General features: G+C 40.0%; 1 protein-coding gene across 7 annotated transcripts in view; it reads right to left on the bottom strand.

Annotated features, from left to right (window-relative positions):
- Positions 1-14588, bottom strand: part of LEF1 (lymphoid enhancer binding factor 1) — a 118235-nt gene that overhangs the window by 27852 nt on the left and 75795 nt on the right. For 5 of the 7 annotated variants that reach the window (XM_047799638.1, XM_047799637.1, XM_047799640.1 and 2 more), the window contains exons 4-7: positions 8763-8895; positions 4524-4614; positions 2824-2907; positions 390-512 (exon numbers count right to left, since the gene is read on the bottom strand). In XM_047799638.1, the coding sequence (XP_047655594.1) occupies positions 390-512; positions 2824-2907; positions 4524-4614; positions 8763-8895 (431 nt within the window). The remainder of the gene's footprint in view (positions 1-389; positions 513-2823; positions 2908-4523; positions 4615-8762; positions 8896-14588) is intronic. The other 2 variants (XM_047799641.1, XM_047799639.1) reach the window with 1 other exon arrangement.

Here is a 14588-nt window from a genome sequence, read left to right as displayed (position 1 = left end):
AGCCTAGATGCAGGGTAACTGCATTTCCAGGAGGAAACACACTGAACCCTCCAATCCACTTCACTCCCATGCTCCCAGACTATGGGAACCCAATTAAAAACTGGTTAGTGAATGGCTAAACAGTTCAAGTGCCCAATGCTCTGAAGATCACTCCCCCTTGGGGAGTTCCCTTGATCTTTTGAGGTCTGTGCACCTGTCCAATCTCAGAACCAAAATCAGAGCAGTGAGAGTCAAGCTGCTTAATGTCCTCAGGGACAGAGCTTTCAAGGCAGAGCTACACTGATTTTCATAACAACAGAGGGGGACGATTCAACAGCAGAGAAGGAACTGTGCGGTTTAAATCCTCAGTTCCAGAAGTCCTTCCCAGGTGAAGACAGAGGCACACTTACACGTGCATTAGGTCGCTGTCAGTGTGGGGGTGTTCTTGTTTGACCTGAGGCGTTACAATAGCTGGATGAGGGATGCCAGTTGTGTGGGGACCAGGAGGACCAGGAATCATATGATGAGAAAACCTAAAAGAAGGAAAGACAAGGAAACAAATGTACTGCTGTAGCTAAAGCTAGATGGAATTTCAAAACAACCCACACTGTTACTGGCTGAGAGTGAAAACACATCTTTGTACATGAAAGTATTAACTAGAAGTCAGGGTGGAATGATGATTACTTTCTTTCCTTTTTGTATTCAGGTGGAAAATATTTATAATTATTCACTGCCTAAACGAATTTTTTTTTTTCAAGTTAATGGTGGAATCTGGCACTTTTCCTGGGAGGGCTCTAGACCATAGGGTTAAAAAAAAAAAGTCATTTTTCTTGCAAAGCAGTTTTCAGAGAAGAATTTCAGTAACAGCAATTATTGGAAATATACCACTTTATTAAGATTTAGCTTTTTACATGATTTTAAAATCTAAACACATCACATTTAAAAATCTCTGTCTACATTCCTAAGTGAACCATAATATTCAGAGTCTTCTCATCCTGCTGGCCTCTTTCTTAACATTAGGAGAGAACAATTGAGAAGACGAAGGACGGGAAGATTTATCCAGTCCCCAATTTAATATGGTTGTTATCAATAGCATCCCAAATAATTTTCTATACAGAAAGTAGTATTTGAAAGATCTAGCCTAATGGAAAACTGTTAACAAAATAAAGGGGAAGGATTTAATTAAAGGGAAGGATACAGTTCTGTATCAAGGTAAAAACTACACATGCTAAAATAAAGGTTTTTCCCAGAGGATGCTTGTAGAGTATTAAAAAAATCTTAAAAATATCCACCACCATCCAACACAAAGGAGGGAAACTGCCATGCAAGAAAAATAAAGACAATGCTTTCAAAAAGCACTTTGGATAAATGTGGATATACCCTAGACATTTTTATTTTTGCTTTTCTGTGTTAAACATTTAATTCGACAGAAACAACATTCTCAAGTCTTTCATCACAGCCAGCCTGCACAATTCCTTCATCTAGGAAGGAAAGAAGGGACTCTGTTTGGGTATGTAATATTTCAGAAACAAATTTCAAAAAATTCAGGAGGCGTAGGGAGAATATGTGATCAAATTATAATGCTTTGCTAAATGTATCATTTGCAAAAATTCATGATGCTGCTTATTTGCCCGTGAGAAAATCCTGTCACATAATTCCTACAATTTTTTTTTCTTTGTCTTTTTGGGGTTGAACCCTTGGCAAATGGAGGTTCCCAGGCTAGGGGTAGAATCAGGGCTGTAGCCGCCGGCCTACACCACAGCCACAGAAACGTCAGACCCAAGCCACATCTGCGACCTACACCACAGCTCACAGTAATGCCAGATCCTTAACCCACTGAGCAAGGCCAGGGATTGAACCTGCATCCTTATGGATGCTAGTCAGATTTGTTTCCACTGAGCCATGAAGGGAACTCCCTAATTCCTACAATGTTAAAAAGCATAAAAATATATTTGGGGGGAAGGATATTAATTTCATCCTTTCTCAACCAGCTAGATTTATAATTTACTAAAAAAATAATTTTTTTTAAAAGCTGAAATTCACCACAGAAAACTGTGAATTTCACACCTAGATAAGAAAGATTCACAACCAGTTACTAACCCAACCATTTGGCTTCCAGCATTGTAATGCTAGCTCCCTTGAAAAAGCCACATTGCACACACAGATGATACACCACAAATGCGTGTGTACATCAAGCGCAGGGCACAGAAGCCATCCTTTCCAGAGGCAAAAGCATTATACAGAGCAGTGTGGCACAGCAGACCTCACAGAGCTTCGCTTGCACCAATATGTCCACACAGGGCCTGATTCACACACTAGGACACACACTGATACGGCCTGATAGCCCATCAGCACCGGTCCTTCTGACAGCCTTGGTCCAGGAAGGCTCTAGACTCTCTGGGCATTTGCCAACAAAGTGGCATGAAACTGATAGAACTTCTCTCACAGAAAGCAAATTACAGAACTCAGATCAAACCAGTCTTTATCCTCCCCCTGATCCCACCCCCCAGCATACTCTGAATTGAACAAGCACTTCTTACATCTCACAATGTCCCCTTTGGGGACACTTGCCAACCCATGGCTAGTGAAATCTTTCATAGGCGCAGTTTCCCGGTGAGGCTGAGTCCACCCCCTGATGGGTGTGGCTGGCACAGTTGGGGTACAGCGTTTGGCTCCTACCCAAGGATCTCCAGGACGCCTAGTGTGGGAGCCAGGCACCCTGCGCAGACAGACGTGGCTGAGCTGTGCACCTGTCTGGCCAGACTGAGAGGCAAGCAGAGGCACACGAGATGCAAGCGCAGGAAGGGCAACCTGTCCTGCAGCGCTGTTTCCACCTCCACCTACCTGGACATGGAAGTGTCGACTGACAGTGAGGATGGGTAGGGTTGCCTGAATCCTCCCGTGATGGGATATACAGGCTGACCTTGCCTGAGGTCACAGAAGAAAGGAACCCATCAATGACAAAACACCAGCAATAAGAGTTTGATGAGGGGAGGAGGAGGAGGAATTCAAAGGGAATTTTTGAAAAGCGTTAACTATCACATTGCCTGCTTCCCTTCCTTACCTTCCACACAATCAAGGCACTGTCTGCCTTGAAGGAAATTTCCCACCATAGGCTAGGAAGGACCTGTCTTCTGACCCTTTCCCTCTCCCGGCCCCACTAATGCTTTGAAGAAAGTAGGCACATGAACAATGTTTATTCAACAGTACAGAACCTGAGAATAGTGAAATACTCCTTTCAGCTTAGTAGTTTCTCTATCAGAGTCTGAGAATTTCAGTGAAGGGAAGAAAGAAGGAAATTAAAGTTCATATTTATATCAAAATAAACAAATTTCTAAAAATACTGCATATCTTCCCCCACATACCCATGCTACAGTCATGAAATAAAAGATTAATTCATTGGAATTATTTTTTCTCTGCTCTGAGAATTCTATCTCTCTGTTTTTCCTACATCTCACAGTTTTCATTTACATGGTCTTTTATTTCCAGATGCCACTGATGCAACTCAGCCAAGGATTACTGCCCCTAAGTAGCTAAATTCAGACGGAATAATTGATGTAGGTTTCAAAGTGTTCGCATAATCAATTAAATTCAAACAGCGTTATTGACTGAGAGATTTAATGCTAAAGAGAGAATGCTGGAATTTCCACGGCAGGCTGAGTCCTCCTTATGAAGACGAGACAGTATAAGGATGTCAAGGTGGGCCGGGGGAGGACTGGGGCCTTGACATGGGGTCTGTAGGGACAGAGAGTCTGATAAAGAAAGAGAAAACACTTGCTAAAGTTGAAGCACTGTTTCCAGGGAATGAGCAGTAGGGAGAGAAAAAGGGATGGAAATGAGAGCAGGGAAAGCTTTGTGCTAACAAATAAAATGAGAAAAATAGGCTACCCTGTATCAAATTATTCTTTTTTCTCTAAATACATTTCTCTTCATTTACCTTTACAACTAAAAAATTTTTTGAAAGCAGTGGTATGGATTTTTCGGAATTAACAAAATAGCATTTGGATTCTGAAAAAAGAAAGTCCAAACATCAATTTTTCACTCCTCTAAACTCTGGTGCTAGCTTTATTAAAATTCGAAAGACACTTTTTGTATTTTTTAATTTCTCTCTTGTTATTTGTCATTTACCTCACTTGCACATTTATAAGCAAAGATGGACATTCAATATATCTAAGGTTATGTTTCAAAAATATAAGCTGTTCATAAAGAACTAGAAAAGAAAAACCACACCAAACACTTTGTTCAGGCATGGCGAATGCCCAAAGCCACAAATTGAATCCATAAAACTATAAGCTTCAAAGCAAATGCTACACAGTCATTTTCTACACATATTAGCAAAGGCGTTCAATCCATTTCAAAGTCTGTATGTTTTTTAATCTGAAATTTCATTTAAATTGAAATGAAATAAAGTTAGCACCTTGCTTGTTGATGTGAGGTTTCTTTGGCTCCACAAGTGTTATCATTCATAAAGCTAACTTCCATGAGTGGGCAGTACAAGAACATGTATTCAAATGCCTGGCTGAAGGTTGCAGGAAGGGTCTTACCAGCCAAGAGGTGGGGTAATCTGTCCAACACCACCCGGAGACAGGGGATAAAAAGTAGGGATCTCAGGAGCTGGAGGGTGTCTGGACATGCCTATTAAAAAGAACAATAGAGAGGCAGAGTCAGGACATTCCACAGGAAGAGAACTAGAAATGCAAGAAAATGCATTGTGTACCTAACACTTAAACTAGAGAATGAAACAATGTTTTTCAGATCCATTTAAGAGAAGTCAGTTTTTCAGCTTTTCTCAAGATTTCTGCATTTGAGAAAACATGTCTTAAAGGTAGTACATCTTAAGAAGCTCCTGAAAGAGTAAATATACTGCTAGTAAACTAGACATCAAAAAAGACTTGAAAATTATTTCATTTGTCTGCATTATCTCACTTTGGTCAAGAAAATGGTAGACAGTTGTTTCTGTGTAGAATGGAAAAAGACAGCACTTCATAAGTAGAAGGCCTGCCATGATGTTCAAGGATTAGGTAAATTGCTACTTTCAGATTTTCACTGGCTCCCTTATGGACATATAGATTTGGGAAATGTGATACCTCAGAGGATCAAAGATTAATTAGAAATCATCTTCAGCCCCATAATGGTCACACTTGATATGATTCATCTGGTCTCTGCCACTTTAGCTCCAACTAAGCTCTTCATCAAGTTGAGTCCTTTGGGCTCTGAGGTCAAGCTGTTCTGGATTAGTTGTATTCCACAGAAAATGAGAGTGCCACCAAATTGTTTCTTGAGCTCACACTCCCTATAGTACACTGCCCTATTACTGTAACATACCTAATCCTAGTCCCAAATGACATCTTTTTATTTGTATCTTACCTTGGGTACAGAAAAGAAGGGGTAAGACAGACATAGAAATATGCAAAATAAAAAAATTAGACTTTTTATTTGTGGGCAAGTGATTCTGAATAGAAAAAAAGCCTCATGGGTATCTTTACACAACTAATCTGACTTTAAAAGACCATTACCATGTATGAACACATACACCCAGAATATGCATTCAGTGGCTATCAGTACACTGACCAGTATGCAAAATTCGGTGAGTACACAGAAGATGCTCTTTAAGCATTCTGCCTTTTCAAACACTATTTAAAATGTCTATGAATTTCATCTGGATTTTAAAAGATATTACAGGCCTTGAGCATATGGGAATGGCTTAAGAAATGTTACTGGGAGTTCTCGTCATGGCTCAGTGGAAACAAATCTAACTAGTATCCACGAAGATGCAGGATCTATACCTGGCCTTGCTCAGTGTGTTACAGATCTAGCATTGCCATGAGCTGTGGTGTGGGTGGCAGACTTGGCTTGGATTTTGCATTGCTGTGGCTGGTGGCTGTAGCTCCAATTGGACCCCTAGCCTGGAACTTCCATATGCTGAGGGTGTGGCCCTAAAAAAAAGAAAAAAAGAAAGAAAAGAAATGTTACCTTCAAAGTTGATGTTAATTTTCCTTTTCCTACAACTACACTTTCCCACTCGAAGCTGCTCCCCACCCCATCCAGGCCATACACTGAGGGAAAGGTAAAAACGAATGTGCTAAATAGGAAATTAAAGTTATTTTTCTACAAATGAGAATGGATTCTGGTGATAAACAGTTTATATTTACTGAATAATTCCATCTAGAGTTAGAGTATGTACATGATACTCCTTTTTGAGGGTTTTTTTTGTTTGTTTTTTTAATTTTGGATTTTGGAGGATAAAGCTAACCAGCCTCCCTGGAACTTTGAATCAGCAACTCCATATACCATGATCTAAGTAGCTGGGCCACATGATAAACCAAAAGGCAAGCAGAAGGAGAGAAAAAGAGTAAAACAGCAAGAGACCTAGGAAGCTGTAGACTCTTTTCTTATTTTCTGGTGATGCATGTACCTAAATGGAAGGATATAAATGCAAAATCATGTAAATTACTTCTTTTTAAACAAGGTTACATATCCCCTTAACTACATGGTGATGAGGTACACCAAGTCCAGGACAAAAAAAGTAATTAAAAACGGGGTTTTTATATTTAAACAAATGCAAACAGTGTATGGAATAGAATGCAAAAATTACATACATTTTTAGGACAAAATACTTCAAAGAAACTGCAAGCAGACAATTTCTGGTCAGCTCACTAGTCCCTTCTCTAGTTCTGAAAAGTTTGTTTTTTTAAAAAAAAAAAAGTCTGAGGAGTAATGATATAAATTACAATTAGTAAGATAAACAAGGTAGGGTAGCATTAAGATATGGAAACAGAAAAGAAAGTAAAATTTGGTAGCTACTCATAAAATTGTCTCTTTTAAAAATTGAATTCTCCTAGATTTCTTGAATGAAAAACTCCTGAACCATCATGCGTTATTCTCTAAAAAAAAATTTTAAATAATGTTATTCTTCTAAATAAGTTCATTTCAAAGTGCTCAGAACAGGAACTGGGACATAGTAAATACTATGTAATTGTTAAGAAAATAAAACTAAATAAAACCTGCTGCTGGATTCTTTCTGCTGATAGCTTGTTGGGGGCTTTTATATCTATCTCTAACTGTCGGTAGCATCTTTCAAGTTCCCAAACATTATCTCCAGCTCAGACCCTGTTCTGGGATTGTGACCCACATGTGGAAATTGCCTACATCACAATTCCCCTCTTCAGATATCCCAGAGGCACCGCAAACTCCTCGCTACAGCCAAGGTCATATTCTTGATCTTCCCTCTTAAACTCAGCATTCTTCCCAAGATGCCTATCTTACTTCCCCTTCTCACCATATACCCATAGACCTGTCTGTTTCTTTTTTTTAGTAGTCATAATGATACTTAATTTTTTTAAATTATTTTTGTTATAGTTGATTTACAACGGCAATTTTTGCTGTACAGCAAAGTGACCCAGTTATATGTGTGTGTGTGTATATATAGACATACACATGTATACAAACACACATTCTTTTTTCACATTATCCTTCATCATGTTCTATCACAAGTAACTAGATATAGTTCCCTAAGCTATGCAGCAGGATCTCATTGCTTATCCACTCCGAAAGCAATAGTTTGCATCTACTAACCCAAACTCCCAGTCCATCCCATTTCCTGTCTGTTTCTTATTCTTTGGAGGTCCTTGGCAAAAGGAAGCAGAGGAGAGGAAGGGCTGGAAATGAGGAATAAAACAGAGACAAACCCAGAAACATCTGCTTTGATGATTCTTCTTCTAAGGAAAGATTCTTGGGGCTCTACTCAAAGTCCAACAGTAACTAAGTCCTCAAAGAGTTGTCTTTTTTAACAAAGGTGGGAAATGAAGGTGATACATATTTAACAAAGAAGAGTTCATGGCAGCAGAAAAAACAGCCTCTGAACTCCACTCTTTCTTACGTATGTACAAAATTTTGGTATTTACTATTAATCAGAGATAGTGCTAGAGATAGCAAGTTTTACCCCTTTATATTCTCTGCCTTCACATGGTTTTATAGGACCTTTTATTTTGAACTTCTAAAGATCCTGTTGGGGTCCATGTGTGCGTGTACATGGAAAGAGCAAAGGCTCTCTTGAGAACAAAGCCCCCAACCTGGCAAAGTCTGCTCTAAGCTGACAGGACCAGAAGGCTTGGGAACCCTGAGCCATGATCAATTCACGCCCACACACACTGGGTTAGAAACTGGATATTTTGATTTTTCAGATGTCTTATGATGTGTGTTTCTCTATAAATGATATTGGAGCAGAACTTGGTAGTAATTTAGAGAAGCAACATATGATTCATATTACTCTGATTTAGACAGAGGTGGTTATGTATTTTAATTATATTTAAACCTAAAGGTGCCGGGCAACAACAAAAGAGGATAAAAGCACAGTTAGAACTGAAACAAGGAGGAATCACAAAAAGTTCAAAAAGGACATTTAAAGAAAAAAACTTCTACTTTGTCCGTTTTCCATTTTTTTTAAACACTATCATCAACACCTAGCATAAGTTGAAACATGGCAGGAGGCACCAAGAGCTGAACTTGTAATTTATTTTCACAACATATTGTTTTATATTGTGATCACAGATCCTCAGAGCTGTCACATTAAAATGACCCTTCAATACTTTTTTTTTAATCTTGAAAATAAAAGAAGCCAATCACAAATTCTTATATGCTTATTAAAAATTTATTCTATCAAATAAATTACTCTTGTCTTCCACAACCACCCACCCAATGACATGAGCGGAGGCACCTGTGAGGTCACTTAGAGGGATGAGACGAAATTCCTCATTTATCCAAAGAGGAGGGAGGGCTCTCACCTTGTTTGGAGTTGACATCTGATGGGATGTGTGATGGGTGTGATCCTGGAGAAAAGTGCTCGTCGCTGTAAGTGATGAGGGGAGTGAGAGGATGGACTGCATGGGACGGCTGCACCACGGGCACTTTATTTGACTGCAAAGGAACCACAAGATCAACAGTTAATGTGGATGCCCAGCTCTTGTCTCCTCTCCCCAAGAAAAAGTGACACCATAGTAGCAACTGGGCATCAGCAGTAACAAGAATCATCTCCAGACCTGGACAACTGAAACCACTGGCTGTACTCACTTAGCCCTTTAGGATTTTCCCGTGTTAAGTATTCCTCAACTACAGGAATATCCCATCAAGAAACCATCAGTTGTTTCGCCAAGGCCCTTTAGGAGATTTAGGTTGATCACTATTAGTCCATTTGACATCAGGTGGTATACTTACATACTTATAGTCCCTTCTGGATTATCTCCTCGGGTTAAAGTCAACAAAGAGTTATTGGAACAAAAGTTATGGACGTTTTATAAATTCTTTACTCATTATATATGTCTGCCATAAAAAGGCACTCAATAAAAACTATTCAGTGAACAAATAAATAAATATTGCCAACTGAAAGGTCAAGTTTTTAAACAACTCAGTAAATATAAATTTGCTGTTCTGGTATCCTTTTAGTTTATAAAATTTGTAATTCTAGATTTGCATATCTTTAAGAACCATACAACATTTTTTCATGTTTTAGAGCTTTGTTAATCAAACACGACCATCATTCATTATGCTTTAGAGCTACTGAGTTCATCTGCAGATTCTCTAGTTTCTAGGAGTCTTAACTTTCCAACCTTGAGTTTAACTGCACAATGTGAAATATGGTTTATAAGAACCCTCTAAATTGTCAACATTTACATTTTAACATATTTTATATCTTATAGTTGTTTGAAAGTAAATCTTGTTATTTAACTTGTAATTCTAAAACTAGGTGAAGTAACACTTTTTAAAGGCTCAGGTTAGGAGTTCCCATTGTTGTGCAGCAGAAACGAATCCGACTAGGAACCATGAGGCCGTGGGTTCCATCCCTGGCCTCACTCAGTGGATTAAGTAAGGATCCAGCATTGCCATGAGCTGTGGCATAGGTTGCAGACGTGGCTCGGATTCTGCATTGCTGTGGCTCTGGCGTGGGCCAGCAGCTACAGCTCTGATAAGACCCCTAGCCTGGGAATCTCCATGTGCCGCAGGTGTGGCTGTAAAAAAGACAAAAAGACAAAAAAAAAAAAAGTTCAGGTTATTTACTTGGACATAATTTGCAATATGGGAATCTTTTATTTGGTTAAAGTCGAATTTGCACTACCAAGAAAGCACTTAATAAGCAAATCAGTAATGTAAACAAGATTCAGGCAGTTTAACCTAATTGGGGGATTTTTTTTTAAAAGAAAGCCTACCCCTACCTGGGAGTTCCCATTGTGGTACAGCAGAAATGAACCCAACTAGTTAGCATCCATGAGGACAAGGGTTCGATCCTTGGCCTTGCTCAGTGGGTGAAGGATCCGGCATTGCTGTGATCTGTCTGTGCTGTAGGTTGCAGATGCGGCTTGGATCCTGAGTTGCTGTGGCTGTGGTGTAGCTAGCAGCTGTAGCTGATTCAGCCCCTAGCCTGGGAACTTCCATATGCTGTGGGTGTGGCACTTGTAAGAAAAAAAGCAAAAGAAGGAAAAAAAAAACCAAAAAACCCCAAAGCCTGCCCCTCCCAGAAGAAAATAAAAAATCAACACAATAATATACATGCAAAATATGTTTCTGATTTTACACCCATCTGCTAAATTAATGCAGTCTCAGGAAGATATCTATTTAGGAACACTGGAGTAGTAAGTAACTTGTGAATTTAAGAGGAACAGACTATAACAAATTCTAAACATTTTCTAATTCATTAGTTCAGACATGCCTTTATCCTAACTAGTTTGAATTGGTGAGATTTTTACTATACTACAGACTAAAGCGCATGTGAAATCGCTTTCTCCAGAAACAATTATCTGTATTAAAAAAATTTTGAGGAAGTGCCTAAAAATTCCATAATGTAACTGCTTAAAATGTAGGGAGGTATCGGAATGGCTAAGGGCCTGTAACACATTTGCGTGTGGTGGCTGCCCCTATGATACACAGTGATTTTTATTTCATGATTTTTACAAATTAGGTATAAAAAATATGTGGCTCCAAAAGGAAGAACCATCCTCAGGAAAATTAGGAATAATTATCCCCGTAACACTTAATTCTCTTTGCAGTTAGTAACAGTAATTCTCTATATCCTATCATTACAACCTCTACCCAAAAGAAACTTATGAAAAAAAAAGCAAGGAGAAAAATCATAGTTTTTTTAGACAATGATATAATATCCATACTAGACTCCCCCTATTTTATAATCATCAGCTCCTTTCTAATGGCAGAACTCAAATAGCTCCTATAGCCCTTGGCATTTATTAAATAGAGCACCACTATCAAAGCCTATTCTCTATACATCTCAGCAGAGACATCTATGCATATAAATGTGTAAAAGCCTAAAAAAATGTTTCAATGCTTTTCAAGTGTTAATGATGTGGTTTGCCAAATACACAGAATGAGCCTCTTAAATACAAGGAATTTAGAATGCTAGACGAAGTGGGGGTGGGTGGGCATGAGAGAGGAGGATATTATTATTATAAACCCTTTAAAATATGGAAGCAAATATCTCAACACTCAAATGCTAAAATGAATATATTTCAACTATACTATAGAATAACTGCTTTGAGTCTCATTTCAGAAGTCTCATAAGAAGCATAATTTCTATCTATGAAGATATTTTCCTAGGGTAGTTACAAAGCGTAGCATTGCATAAATCTTCTAGAAATACGCACACACACACATATATCTATATAATTTTCTTGCATGCCTGTCTTATTTCCAGAGCACCACCTTAAGGAACTTGCATTAGCAGGCAGCATCTTCTTAAATGTCTGACCTATCCCTCCAGTCATATAGCTCAGAATCCAGTGCCATGAATTTTTGTTAAATTATGCTATCCTTGCTCTCCTCTTAATTTTACGGTTTTCAACACAGATTTGCTTTCCTGTGGGAAGGAGATAAGAAGCTGAGGATTTTAATTTAAGCTCTGGCCTTGTCTTATATTTTGCAAGATGGATAGCGAAAGCAGCACTAGTAGGTGTGTTAAAGCCAACAAGGATGATGTCCATTTTTGTGGCCAAATAATAAAAGCAATATGAAATCTCAGTAATATGAGTGATGACAATTCTAAGGTTTATATTTTGCCTTCTGCCGACCTCCTCCACCATGTATATAAACGGATCCAACCGACACCTCAGATGCTTAGCATATGCGCCCTCGTGGACAAGCATCCTCAGCCCTAAATTGTGGGTTCCCTCTGATATCAGGAGTCTCTGTCCTTTGATACTACATGCATACGTAATGCAAGAACCCAGCAATGCTACTTCATCTAAATTTTCAGACAGACAATATAATCATTCTTAACGCTAGAATTCTAATCTCCAAATAATAAGGTGCTGAATATTGGGGGGAGGTGGTGAGGAGAATAACAACCAATCGTTTCCGGAGACAAACTTACAAAACTACATCATAATGCCTGGCTACAAGTGTGTATGTGGGCATATGTATATATGCATTAAAGCACCTAAAATGTGGCAACCACCATTCCAGCACCTATGGCGAACAGAGACAAGCTCCCTGTTCTCATGCAGCTTCCTTTCCAGGGGCGTGGAAATGGAGATGCGGGTACTGGAGACAAAAAAATAATAATAATATGTAAAAAACAAAACTATACAAACAACAACCAAAAAAAAAAAAAAGCTAAATCCAAAAAGATGGTATCAAGTAATACAAAGAAGAGAAACCAGGTGACCAGGTGATAAGTGAGACAGTGTATATCTAATTACATGTCTTTGTAATTAGAAGCCAAAAGTTCATTTAGTCCAAGATACTTATTCTCTTTCTTTCTTTGTCTTTTTAGGGTCACACTTGTGGCATACAGAGGTTCCCAGGCTAGGGGTCTAATCGGAGCTGTAGCCGCTGGCCTATGCCACAGCCACAGCAATGGCAGATCCGAGCCACATCTGCGACCTACACCACAGCTCATGGCAACGCCGGATCCTTAACCCACTGAGTGAGGCCAGGGATTGAACCCCCAACCTCATGTTCCTAGTCGGAATCATTTCTGTTGCACCATGACAGGAACTCCAAATCCTTATTTTCTAAGACAGGGAGCTGAGAAACAGAAGTAACCAGGGAACGGGTGATCAAGCCATGACTATTGTTAGCACTTACAATAAGAGAGCCCTGCTCACTACACAATTCTAGTAACAGGGATCACTAAGAGGAAAACGAGAGTGGGAACCCCGAGGGCTCTCAATCCAGTGGAATCAAGCAGGAGAGGAATTCCATTTTTTGGACTTTTCCTCCGTGCCAGGTACCGAGCACCCAGTATCACACCTATGGAACCTGTCTCCTCACTCCCATTCTGGTACTTTCTCCACCACACATACCCCTGTAAGGGAGGGAGGGCGGGCAAAAAATCACTTTGACTGTTTTTCATTCACATGTGCAGTCAGTTAAGTCTTAGCCCCCAGGGGAGAACCACCAGGTATTCCCAACATGTATCCTTTGCTTGGTCACCCCAGGAAAGCAGCACACACAATTATTCCACATTTACAAGACACCTGGCAGCCTTCAGTGGTTAATGAATCCAACTAGGAACCATGAGGTTGCGGGTTCGATCCTTGGCCAGCGGCTACAGCTCCGACTAGACCCTTAGCCTGGGAATCTCCATATGCCACAGGAGCGGCCCTAGAAATGGCAAAAAGACCAAAACAAAAAACAAAAAAAACCTGGCAGCTTTAAGACATCCCAAATCCTCCACTCCTGTTCAGAGAGAGGTTCAGTGACTTGTCTAAGCACACACAGCAGCAAGTGCGAGCCAGGCCACAGACCCTGATATTTCTGATTCCAGCTTCCCATCTCAGGCAGGTGATCAGTCAGGTGAGCAAAGGAAAATGAAGAAAGATAGAAAGAGCAGGTACTGGGAAAGGGGTAAAAAATATTAAGGGTGGATTCAAAAGACAGCTCTCCTGCCTACCCTCAGCACCTACACATGGCTATTCAGTAGGAAGCCTGAAGTCCTTCCTCCAACTGGAAAAACCACTACCAGGCCATCCTACCCACTTAGCACATAATCATTACAGCAAGTAATACTTGACCAAGCACCTCCTATGTACTAAGCACTCTGTAAGTAACTTTGAGGCAGGTACTATCATAGCTTCCTTTTCCAGATGAGGAAGCTGAGATACAGAGAAGTAATTTTCCCAAGGGCGTAGAAGTAGTAGTTCAAATGTAGAAAGCTTGGCTCTCAAGGCCACGTTCATTACCAGTACATGATGTGGCCTCCCTGAAGAGCCCAGTTCATAAAATCCTGGACACTGAGTTGACCACCTGGGCCACACCTGACAGAATGTGACATCCATGAAATGACCGTGTGGTCTCTATGCCCAGCACAGGAATCACATCAGACATAGAAGTGCCTCAGTAAGAGTGGTCAGGGTTGCAGAGACTCAACTGCTGCCTTTCTCTCCAGGACTGAAAAACATTCCAAGGAAGCTAGCTTGGCTGCCACCCAGGCTAGTCCCTGCAGGTAAGGACTTCCTTGGCATCAAAGCCAATAAAACCCACACCTCCTGCGGACACAAAGTGGGTGCCACTTAGGGATCCTGAGAACCACTCCCAAAGTAGCATTCCCAGAAATGACCCCCCTCACCGCTGGGGGTAACTCACACTGTCATGAATATTGTCAG

Source organism: Phacochoerus africanus, chromosome 10 (genome assembly GCF_016906955.1).
Source record: "Phacochoerus africanus isolate WHEZ1 chromosome 10, ROS_Pafr_v1, whole genome shotgun sequence".
Lineage (NCBI taxonomy): Eukaryota > Metazoa > Chordata > Mammalia > Artiodactyla > Suidae > Phacochoerus > Phacochoerus africanus.
Note: the sequence above shows the minus strand (reverse complement) of the source record. Positions and strands in the feature narration are given on the sequence as shown.